The sequence below is a fragment of the Clupea harengus genome, chromosome 13, assembly GCF_900700415.2.
Source record: "Clupea harengus chromosome 13, Ch_v2.0.2, whole genome shotgun sequence".
Lineage (NCBI taxonomy): Eukaryota > Metazoa > Chordata > Actinopteri > Clupeiformes > Clupeidae > Clupea > Clupea harengus.
Genome location: NC_045164.1, coordinates 11,102,524 through 11,114,655, shown reverse-complemented (window position 1 = coordinate 11,114,655; position 12,132 = coordinate 11,102,524). Strand labels below are relative to the sequence as shown.

At 44.7% G+C, this 12,132-nt stretch overlaps 1 protein-coding gene across 11 annotated transcripts in view; it reads left to right on the top strand.

The window, feature by feature from the left end:
- dst (dystonin) overlaps window positions 1-12,132 on the top strand; it is a 127,423-nt gene that overhangs the window by 37,389 nt on the left and 77,902 nt on the right. For all 11 annotated transcript variants that reach the window (XM_031579604.2, XM_031579602.2, XM_031579600.2 and 8 more), the window contains 12 exons: window positions 4,824-4,990; window positions 6,129-6,241; window positions 6,365-6,471; window positions 7,399-7,518; window positions 8,030-8,125; window positions 8,303-8,430; window positions 9,960-10,053; window positions 10,201-10,355; window positions 10,591-11,071; window positions 11,396-11,524; window positions 11,613-11,690; window positions 11,918-12,079. In XM_031579604.2, the coding sequence (XP_031435464.1) occupies window positions 4,824-4,990; window positions 6,129-6,241; window positions 6,365-6,471; window positions 7,399-7,518; window positions 8,030-8,125; window positions 8,303-8,430; window positions 9,960-10,053; window positions 10,201-10,355; window positions 10,591-11,071; window positions 11,396-11,524; window positions 11,613-11,690; window positions 11,918-12,079 (1,830 nt within the window). The remainder of the gene's footprint in view (window positions 1-4,823; window positions 4,991-6,128; window positions 6,242-6,364; window positions 6,472-7,398; window positions 7,519-8,029; window positions 8,126-8,302; window positions 8,431-9,959; window positions 10,054-10,200; window positions 10,356-10,590; window positions 11,072-11,395; window positions 11,525-11,612; window positions 11,691-11,917; window positions 12,080-12,132) is intronic.

Sequence of the window (12,132 nt, the reverse complement as noted above, 5' to 3'; positions counted from 1 at the left end):
AACTGATCTACATAGGGTGTGCTGTGCTTTTTCTTTGCTTAAGTTGCTGGATATGACCTGTAATAATGTTGATCCTTTTTTATTCGGGGTGGTATAAATCCAAACCCAATGGTATTGTACACGTAGCTCGTGTCCACAGTGTCCACAGATGTAATGTTTATCTCTGGGAGAAGTCAAGTGAGTCACAGGCATCTGCGTCACTGCCCGCTGATTAAAGTCAATAGTGCTTGATGATAATCTGTATTTGTTTAGTTGAAACCTCCGGATTTGAGCCCTACTCGTTGCCTTGCATTGGGTTGCATTATTCCTGATTAGAGGGCCTTTGGTTAGGGAGCTGTAACCTGTGACATGCTTCCGTGGCCCACGTCGCCTCCTTGTTATTTTTATAGAGCCCATGATAGGACACGGCCTACTGCAACTGGAACTGGAACGTCCCATACCGCCCCGTCCCTGTCCCGTAACTTGCTGAGCAAAGATTTCACACAGGCTGGACCATAGCGAACGGACAGTGGGCGGCAGAGAGAGAGAGAGAGAGAGAGAGAGAGAGAGAGAGAGAGAGAGAGAGAGAGAGAGGGAACATTACTGTCCCTGCACCCCGCCCCTCATCCCTCTCTCTCTCTCTCTCTGTTCTCTTTCACGCTCCAGACAGTTTAGTTACAGACACACACATTTGGGGGAAACCTAACACCAGCTGCGACGCAGCAGTGCCCGTGTTTACGCTTCAGATGAAGAACACAGACCGGCTTGGTTGCAATACTGTTTTCCGTTAGAGGAACTTAGCACAGTGAAGCTAAAGGCGTGGACTAGACTCTCTGCACCGCTCTCTCTATATCTTGCTCTGTTTCTTTTTTGCCGGCCCATCTTTATGACGTTAGCTTTAGATTAGCAGGGCAAAGGGAATCGTTTCAAAGGTCAGCTCAGATTCCAGCCTGCTGGCTGCCGGCTGAGGAATAAAGCTGGTCAGAGGGACTGAGCAGGAAGCAAGCTTGACGTGGAGTGAGGAAAGAGAGAGTGAAGGAGACGAACAGAGTGGAAGAGTGGGAGAAAAAGGGTACAAAGAGGAAAAGGAGAGGGCAGGAGTCCCGCAGGAGTTAGCAAGGGGAGCTCCAGCCAGGAGGACTTCAGCTCTGACGAGCCGCTGGGCGGTGAGGTCGGCCGGGCTGACTGCCACCTCTCTCTCTCCTTTCCTGTCTCTCTCTCTCTTTCTCTCTCCCCACCCCTTTCTTGAGGAAAGGAAAAATGTCCGTCTCCCGGTGGAATAAGGGGTCTGTGAGCGTTGAGAACAGGAGAGCCTGAGTGGCGGCATGCAAGAGTTGAGTTCCGCTGAGAGAGAACGTGCTGGCTGTCTGTGGGGAGAGCGGGGCATGTGAGAGGAGTCGGCCATGGGGAATATGTGCGGCTGCGTGCGTGGGCCCAAGGAGGAGTGCTACGTCGACCCCAAAAATGCCCCGCTAACGCCAGGCTCCAAGGAGCTCCGGGGCGGCCGCCGCTACTTCCAGAGGAGGAAGAAGTGCAAGTCGGGCGAGTTCCAGGCCGGCGACTCCCTGAAGAGCCGCGGAGGGGAGAGCGCCCAGAGCGAAACCCGGCAGGACTCCTGTGTGTACCAGGCTCCCGAGAGCCATGAGGGAGCCGCCGGCTCCGATGAGATGGAGGCGCCCAGGCCCAAACTGGGCAGCATCAACGAGGGAGTTTATGTCGGAGAGGTTCCCATGAATTTCAAATCCCGGGGAGGCGTCTCGTCAGCGTGTCGGAAAAGGCTAGCATTAGTGCACGGAGGGCGGCGGCTGAGTGATACCGACGAGGGTGACGGTGACAGCGGCAGTCCAGTCGCCGTTGAGCGAAACCTTCACGGCGTGACCAGGGCCTCCAGGCATGTGGCCCTCAAGGACAGCCTGCTGGAGAGGCGACTGCTGCAGAGGCAGCTCCGCCGAGCGGTCAGCTTCGGGGCCGTGGAGCACATGCTGCGGACGCTACGGGCCGGCGGTCGGAACGCAGAGGATCGCATGCTGGAGAACATGAAGGGGCTTCCCAGACTCATGTGGAGCACTCAAGTGCACAGGAAGAGGAGGAGGGAGCACACATGCTCGGAGGCTTCCGTTTCCCAGGGTTCCCTGGACAGCGTCCAAAAGCCGGTCAAGTACATGACCGACAAACCCTCTGAGGTAATGTGAGCACAACGTCCATATGTTGAGCATCAAGAGCTGATTATTGCCTAAGTCTCGAATTTCTGTTCATTGCTGCGCATCATAAGTATCCCCTAAGCAGTCTTGCTGTACTGCCGCTGACCTGCTCTGAAACTGTTGTGTAAGTGAATCGAGTAAATTGAGCAGTGAAATGTCAGTCACAGCTTCTGTTCTCTGAAAGTTGGAAGATGAAAGTGCATATTGCCAGAAAGTCTTCCTCACATGTGTGAATGAGGTCAATTTTGAGGTCATTCAATGGTGGTCTGCTTCTATCTTGGCTGCATGGCACCTTCTTTCCATGTCTGCTGTCTCAAATGCCCAGTTTTCCCTGAAACCATATAGACAGGCCTTTTACAATTGCACACAGAGCTGGTTTTAGGTTCTCTCTGTCAAACCGGAGCTCAGCTTTCATCTTAATAACACAGGCAGCGGTGAAATGTTCTCATTGTCAGATGTTCGCTTGAAAGGCCGGATTACCACAGCATAGTAATTATCTCTCAAAGGTTTGTAATTATAGTGAGATTATTTATTTTTCATAGATGAATGGGTGACGTCACCTGTATCTAAAATCTTGTTTCTTTTAAATGCGGTACAGACCAGGCCCTGATGTTACAGACCAGACTCGAATGGAAAAGACATTACGTTAAGCGGTCATTTCTCCCCTGAATCTGCCAGGTCAGCATTTTGTTAGTCGCGTCGCTAATTTGAACAATTTGCCCTCGGATGGTTGCTTTCTAGTGGCTGCCGTGAGCATTGTCCTCTGCAGTATGTGGCGTTTCATCACTGCAATGTAATGAAATCCATATGCCCTGTGAGTCCTGAAATGACTGCAGTGTGTTGTCAACCACAAGAATCATTTTTGTAGTAATAGTCAACAGTCCCTGTGAAATTTGATATCGTCTAATATGGAGCTGAAGGGTGATCTTTGACTAGGAAGTTTCAGGTCTGACTGGTTGCATTTACCCCGCTTCAGCTCTGATGAATACGGGCTCAAGACTGTGTATATTTAGCTGAGTGATTAAGGGCCTTTGAAAGGAAAACATTACCAGCACAATGCACCCAGTGACATTGGGCAGTGAGAAAGTACATTGTGAGGCGGATGTTTCAGCAAGTATTCTTTGTCTTTCATTTCATGCTGGGTGTTGCTTGCCCATTTTCCTGTTTTTGTTGGACAGTATCATAAGCAGCATTAAGTGCCCTATAGTGCTGGTTTATTACAGGCAGGGACATCATGAAAATCATGCAAAGTGTGTGAAGGATATGAGAATGGCTTGATTAGCAAACATGGAAAAATGAATGAATGAAAATGTATAAAATCATTGTAAGTCTTTTTTCTTAATTTCTTCTCCCTGTCTTTTCCCTGACTGTCATAGGGCCCATTTCACAAAAGCAATGTATGCCTAAGTACTTTGTAGAATCCAGAATCAACATAACTTAAGTAGTCCTTGAAAATGCATGTAGATTTACATTACAGTAGTCGTAGATGTCTAAGCTTCTTAACAGGGGCTTCTCACTGGGGTCACCAATAGAACGTACAGAGAAATTACAATTAACAATACATTTATCAATTTCATTGCAACAGTACATTCTCGTCATTTGTTCATTCTTTATTGTAATAAAATAAGCAATTAATAATGAATAAGCTCATAGAAATATGATTCAATTCCGGACACATAGTTGGCAAAGTTATGAAATAAGACATTGGCGGAGTTGTTATTGATAAAAATTTTCCAAGCTTATCTTCTTATCTCTTTTTGGAAGTTGGGGGGCATATTGTAGCCTGCATTCAGTTGGGCCTAGGCCTACCTCACAAGTTAGCACAGAAAGTGGAGATTGGGGAGCGAAATACCATCAAAGAGAAAAAAACCCATAATGATCAGAAGTGAAAAAAACAAACCACCCAAAAATGTAACTGTGATAGCTGAGAAACATATAGTCAATAAGCCATAGGCTTCTATTCACTTATTTCCTCACTATCTTACCTCGAATGCTTCCTACTTCTCATATTCCTTCTTCACGGAGACCCAAAGATGCTCTTGCTCGGGCACCATGCCACTCACTGTAGGACACTTGCAGGTGGCAAAGAGCAGCTTATGTTGGACATCTGGAGTAGGTCTAATATGTTGACACGTCATGCAACAAACAAATCTTTAATCATTAGGATTGTTTGTGTGTGTGTCGTAGGGTTGGGCCAGGGCCAGGGCCAGGCTGACTATTGACGTGTGTGTGTGTGTGTGTGTTTGTGTGTGTGTGTGTGTGTGTGTGTGTGTGTGTGTGTGTGTGTGTGTGTGTGTGTGTGTGTGTGTGTGTGTGTGTGTGTGTGTGTGTGTGTGTGTGTGTGCTTGTTGCTTGTACAATTCTATTGTATAGATGCAGTATCTTGTCTGCACTTTGACTTACCTACATTATGATACATTTCCATTTTGTTTATCTGAGTTTGAATAAGTGCTCTATAAATACACAATCTGCTTCCTCATCTCAATCTTCTTCTTTTTCTGCTGCTGTTGTTTTTCTTTTTCTTGGTCTTATTCTTCATGTCTTCATGCTCTTCATGTCTTCTCTCTTTTCCTCTTTTCTTTTCCTTTTTTCTTATTATTTATGAAGTTTTATCTGAAAGTCGTCGTGTTGTCCCTTCCACAGATCTCGGAAATCCATGTGACGGGAGAGTCCGAGGACATGACGGCCAAGGAGCGTCTGCTGATGTGGTCTCAGCAGATGACCGAGGGCTACGTGGGCGTCAGCTGTAATAACTTCACCTCCTCCTGGAGGGACGGAAGGCTGTTCAACGCCATCATTCACAAATACAGGTAACTGTCATGGCTAGAGGAGAGGTTCTGGGAATACACTTGAGGCCCTCTGTAATAGGACACATTTATGTGTGGTCACTTTACCATCTTATTGGCCATTCAAATACAATACACTGTTTTAATGACAGATTACTTATCATGTTACCAATTAATTGTTTTGACATTTCCCATAATGTTTGCTGCTATGACAGCACATGAGGATGAGGGTCATGGTATTTGACATTATGATAGCTATCATGACAATTACAGATGAAGGTAACAAGTGCTGTATCACTGCATAACAACCGTCATGAGAACTAATGATATGGATCAGAATATGTCATGACATGTCATGTCAATCATATGATGGAGGGTTAATGCCCTCACTTACGTTGAACTGTTTGTGGTTCAGCGTGCGGCCCCTTGTGCCTCATTTTAAATGTCACTGTGTACGGTGAGTGACCTGAGCAATGTGTTGGGTTAAACCATAATATAATCGGAATCATTTCATCCCAAAGAGTCAAAATGAAGCCTTCTGTTCCTCCATGTCTGTCCTCTCCAGCACTGGTTCTCTTCGTTACGCCGAGACGTAATCTCAAGTATGCATAAGCAAGCGCTTTAGTCTGCGCACAACTCGAGGTCTGTCGTGGAAAGTTTCCACTGACCCTTAAACCCTGTCGTCTGAGCCGGACTAGTTGACCTCCAAAGTAAACACATATTGATTTGGCACCGCAGGCATTTCCTCTGTGGGTAAACAATTCCCCAGAGTGCCTTGTGCTTATTTCCTAGTCCTAATTTGTGGTCGCCTTTGTGAGAAAATGTGAAAATTGTGTATGAAAATTACAATTGGGCTGAGCTAAATAAATCAGGGTGACACAGCATTTCAGTCAGCCATGTAGCTAACCGCAACCCAAATGGCCAATTGATCACAGCGCATAGAGCAGCACAATAGTATCTTTTAGTGAGAGTGTACACATTAAAGATACATATGTCATAGAAAGAATTTTAACATACACTAAACATGTATGCTGCACTAAAGATACCATATAGAAAGTCTGTGAACCCCTTAGAGATTTTTCTTCTCATAGCAAAATGTGTTCTCATAGCAGAACTGGATGCTCTTCAGTAACTAAGTGAGTTATTGTTTTTCTCGTGTTAGGCCTGACCTGGTTGACATGAGCAGGGTGTCAGCACAGACCAGCAGGTCGAATCTAGAACAAGCGTTTGGTGTGGCTGAGCAGCTTGGCGTTGCCAGGTTACTGGACCCAGAGGGTAAGTGGCATTAGGGTAACACATTGTTGCCAGGTTGTTAGAAAATTAGATGAAAATGTAATTTTGATAGAGGAAATACTAGAAGGTTGGGTAAAAGGGCCAACTGTGTGTGTGTCTGTTTAGATGTGGATGTACAGACTCCGGATGAGAAATCTGTCATTACCTACGTTTCAACACTGTATGACGTCTTCCCAAAAGTACCAGAGGGGGCTGAAGGTATCAGTGCAAATGTAAGTACATAGCTTTAAAAACTGTTTTACTGCATCAAACATTTACAACATAATGAACTGTTTTAAGACCACAATTATAACCTGGAAAGCAACTATGGAATCATGTGGTTTACTGGTTATGAGAAAATACTGTTTACACGTACTGTGGTTGAACAATGGATGGAGACATGTGGCTTGGATACTCTCAACTGTGCTGTTTAGTCAATAGCAGGGCAAACATGCCTAGAAGTCTTATTTGGTGAGGCACCGTGAGAAGTCATGATGGAAACCACAATTTGTATGCAGCAATACTGCTTGTGAAAGTGCAAGTGGAAGTCCTGTTCTAGTTGCTTCAGCAGTGATCCATGATACGGCATGATATCACCATTGCATGTAGTGTATTCTGAAGTCCAGCTTGTTGTGTTTTAATAACACCATGTGACAACACTCACAGGCTTTGTCTGTATTCACTCGAGGGGGAATGAATCCTTTATGGCAGTTGACTGGCATTTTTTGGCACACATTAGTAACAGCGGCAGAAGTGAAGTTTTTAGCGGTGGCGTCTTTTTGTTGGACTCCAAGTCCTAGAACACTGCCAAAAAAGTTTCCTGAAGGCAAGCTGTCATGTTGTGGAGTAGTGCATCACATGAATAGCATTCAGAAGAGACATGTTTGGGAACATTAAGGAATGGTTCTGTTCTGACAGTGACAGAATCGTGATTCTCTGTAATGATGGGCTAAATCGTGTTATAGTAACATTTACATTGTTTTTTTTACTGTCTGAAAAAGCACAGCATAGTCTATCCAAACATGCTTTCATAAATCACATTTTATTATGGAACTGTCATTACACTGAATAGTTACTGCTTTACAGCCATACCTCCTGCCATCATACAGCACGTGGCTTTCTTTAACAATGATATTGTCCTTGTTTTCACCTCAAAACAGGATGTCGACATTAAATGGGTGGAATACCAGAACATGGTAAACTACCTCAGCCAGTGGATCAAACACAACGTGGCTGTCATGTCTGACAGAACGTTTCCCAACAACCCTATGGAGCTCAAGGTGACAGCATTGGAGTTGAACGTATCTTAGATAGAAATTCAAGTTCACTGTATTGGTCAGGTGAAGTAACCACCTGGATTTTTCAATGTCTCTCTCATGGTAAAACTGCAAACAACAGCCCCCATCATTTTCTTGTTTTTTACTTCAGAATGAAGGTTCTCAGAATGTAGTATGCTATGTAGTATGCTATGCTATGTTAGGAGTGCAGTGTCTGATGTTAGATAATGTCATGGACCCTAAATTCACAGATTTTAGCTTCTGCTGAATATCAGTTTGCCCAGACTTGCCAGGGGCTACACGCTATCCATGCAATTAAATAGTATAAGTAGCGTCTATTTCAGTATTATTACAGTTATGCAGCTACTGGTGCAGCAGAGGCAGCAGCTTTCAATCTCTCAGTCAGTTCAATTCAGAGAATCATTATCGAGTGAGTATGTTGTTGTTATAAAATATACATTTTTAGTAGTTTGAGTAATCTAATCATATTGTTTTTTTTTTTCATCTTTACCAGGCACTTTATACACAGTATCTGCAGTTTAAAGAGAGCGAAATCCCATCGAAAGAGAATGAGAAGTCCAGGATCAAGGATCTGTATAAAATGTTAGAGGTACGTGTTACACACAGCAAAGAGGGTGCAGAGAAACCTTTGTGGAATGATGTAATGTTTTGAAGCTTTCTAGAGAGCTTTTCACAGAAAGTGAAAAGTGTTCTAAGACCAGCTGTGACTCTCTCTCATTCCCTATTCTCTTTATCTCTCTCTCCATCACCCTGTTCTTTATGACAGGTGTGGATGGAGTTTGGTCGGATCCACCTTCCCCAAGGCTACCACCCCAACGATGTGGAGAAGGAGTGGGGGAAGCTGATCGTGGCCATGCTGGAGCGGGAGAAGAGCCTGAGGCCTGAGGTGGACAGGTATGAAGCGCATCTCTGCTGCTACTGGTGCTCGCAGTCTCATCCTGCCTGATTTATGACTCTTTAGGGGCTATCTTAGACATCCAGAACTCCCAGCTTTAGATCAGCGATGATTTAAGTCAGTGGATGAAAAATCCAGGTTCTGCAGCTGTCTAGGTGGTGAAGCACCAATAACTCTCTAAGATCATTGGACGGAAAAGGTCATTTTCATCCTGTAAATACAGTGTTTTACTGGGTTCGTATATTTCTGTGCTTGTTAAAATCAGTCTAAATTCTTTGTGGTACTTGATTGATGATTGAAGGTTCAGTCGTGATGGACAGGGCAATTTTGGCATGTTGAGACTAGAATTAGGTTTTTTATTTATTTCTGGCAGTGTTACTTTTTGCAGTATTATTGTTCTTTAGTCATGGTACTTGTACTTGTTATGTGGATTAGTTGAAGTGATTGCGTTATAATTATGTACAAGCAACAACATACCAGATTATTTGATAGAAGAGGAAACATAAGATTATGTTAATGCAACCTGTTGAATTTAATATCATTTGGACACTAGAAAAGAACATTTTTAGTAAGGCTCTATAAGTTGGTGCGCTTTACTCTCAGTTATTTCATATGTTTTATACGCAGACAACTGTGTTGCTCATTGAATTTTTGCTTAATTTATTAGTATAACCAAGTGTTTAAATGCTGTGTTTTCTGGCTTTGCGATATCGATATACAGACAATGCAGTAGCAGTCACATGGAAACAGACTGTGACTTTGGCTTTGAGACTTTTCCACTCTGTTGTATTTGGAAATCACCCAGATTAGTGCAGGCGTAGTCCTATAAAAGGGTTAGATAACAGCTTGCAGTGATGGATGACAATTAGAGGTGATTTTCCTGTATCTCCTCCTCCTCCCCGCCCCCCCACACAACCCTGTAAGTGTCCGAACCTGTAGAGAATCTTCTGCAGAAAGAGTGACATATCTTCATCGCCCAGAGGCAAGTGTTCCTCACATAATGAGTGTGTGGGGTGGATCCAGGTGGATCTGCTCCCGCAGGAGCGTCGGATTGGGAACGGACGAGGGGGAGTGAGCCTATAAATGAGAGACGCTGTTGGTGCTCGCCACCACATGCGTCTGTGTTTGAGTTATCTTGGGTACTGCTGGCTGGCTGGGGAGCGCTCAGGTATGCCTGTATCGGATAGAGGTGCCGGTGATTTGGCATTGTTAGGCACGCGTTCTGGGTACCGCGGTCGGCTACCATGAGCAGCAACCTGGTGTACTGCGGGAGCATCTCGTCTGTGAGCAATAGCACGCTGACCAGCATGAGTTCTTCAGAGAACCTGTTGTCTGGGACACTAGAAGCTCATACGAGTACCCCTGTTTATCTCAACAACAACTCGGTGTATGGGCCCAGGTGAGGTTACTAGGGTTCTAGTGCACTGTTGAAGTACACTGTGCTGCAAAGGATTGAACTATGAGGCAGGCTTATGTATGTGTCATGGCTTTTGCTCTGTATAATCTTATTCTTTTTTGTGACTTTCAGACTTGAAATGTTGCAGCAAATTGCAAACAGAGTCCAGCGAGACTGTGTGGCAGGTGAAGACAAGCTAGCGTTAGCGCACACAGCTCTGCAGTCTGTAAGTAACACGCAATTACACGCACTGATCTTCAGTGAAGTCGAGGTTTTAGACTTGTGCTCATTCACTTTGGGCAAGGAATCATGAGTGTTTAGGTTTGTGATGTGAGTATATTATGTAACTGAACGTTTTATGTTTATCTCACAGGATGCTAAGCGGCTGGAATCTGGGATCCAGTTTCAGAATGAGGCTGAGATTGCAGGGCATCTGCTTGAGTGTGAGAACCTTCTGAGGCAGCAGGTGGTGGACATCCAGATTCTCATGGATGGCAGGTTCTACCTGGCTGATCTACTTGTTCAAAGGTTGGTACTCCAACTCCATGTGTGCCCCCTTCATTTATGAACAGGTTTTATGAAGACTTTTGTGCAACAGCATAAAAGGCATACTAAAACATTAGATCAACATGCACATATTCTGAGATAAGTCATTGGTCATGTTAGTGTATGTATATTATATTAGATACACAATACATGTACATTTTTTATAATTTGGTGTGTTTTAGTTTCTTTAGTAAATATTTGTTCTCATGTCCTCCAGGGTCTCCAAGCTTCGGGATGACCTGCTGACCCTCAGGTCGGAGTGCTCGTCGGTCTACAGCAAAGGCCGCACACTAACCACGGAGCAGACCAAGATGATGATCTCCGGGATCACACAGAGCTTGAACTCAGGTTTCTCTCCCAACCTCAGCGCTGGACTCACCCCCGCCCTTACCCCTGCCAACTTTACCCCCGGGGGCCTCTCCTCCAGCCTGACGCCGTGCCTAACCCCCGCCATGACTCCGGCCATGACTCCGGCGATGACCCCAGGCATGCAGGCCACCTCTCTCCAGACCTACATTGGTGGAGGTGGAGGTGGCAGCGGTGGTGGTGTTGGAGGGATGGACGTTGGGGCTATGCAGCACCTCAAACAGATGCAGATCCGCAAACCCCTCCTGAAGTCGGCTGACCCCAACCTGAGCGAAGAGGAGGTCAACATGAGCTACGTGCAAGATCTGCTCAACTGGGTGGAGGAGATGCAGGTATGGCTGCTCATATATGGGCATATAGGGTCAGATAGGGTATATGCAGGATATATATGTATATATACTCTTCTTTGCAAATGTTTGTCTCATCCTGTACTTAATAGTTGTAGTTTACTTCTACATTACTTTTGTGCATTTGATAACATGCCTCTACATGTCTGTATTAGAAGGGTGAATGTGTTGTTAATTCAATATACAATATAATCAGTTTAGATCTTAAATTGTTGACTTCTACAGCACAGAGACAGTGTTTGCTCCTTCAAATTGCTCCTTTTGTGCATAAGATTAATATTTTTCTTCTAACCTTTAATTTTTTTGAAGGTTCAACTGGATAAAGGAGAGTGGGGATCCGACCTACCGAGTGTTGAAACGCATCTGGAAAATCACAAAAGTGTTCAGCAAGTGATCGAGGACTTTCAGATGAGCCTTAAGGAAGCCAAACTTAGTCAGGTACAGCATGGATCACCGTGTACTCTTCCAAATCCCTGGGAGTAATTTAAGATGTGTGAGTTAACCTCTTAACATCTGTCTTACACAGAGTCAAATGAACCAACCATTGAAAGCCAGTTACTCTGAGAAGCTGAGCAAATTGGAGAGCCAGTATGGGAAACTGCTGGTAAGTCATTTCCATACATTTTTCACTGGGGTATTTTATCACTATATTTTATGGAAAGTGACCTTTAAAAGAGACCTTTTTAGAAAATCCACACTTAAATCAATAAAGTCACACAACCAAGCCAACATTTTTTTTTAAATGTGTGGGAATATTCAAGGGAAACTAAATATGGCTTTAATTGTAGACACACGTCACACAAAAGTCATCTGATAACTGTTGTCCATCAGAACTGTTCGAGGGATCGAAAGAAGCACCTGGAGAGTCTCCGCGACTTTGTCTCCCGGGCAACCCAGGAGCTCATCTGGCTCAACGAGAAGGAGGAGGAGGAAGTGGCCTTCGACTGGAGCAACCGCAACAGCAACATAGCCAAGAAGAAGGACTATCATGCTGTGAGTTCCTGCTTCATTTGAACACGTCATTAACTATTCAAGCGCACTGTCTT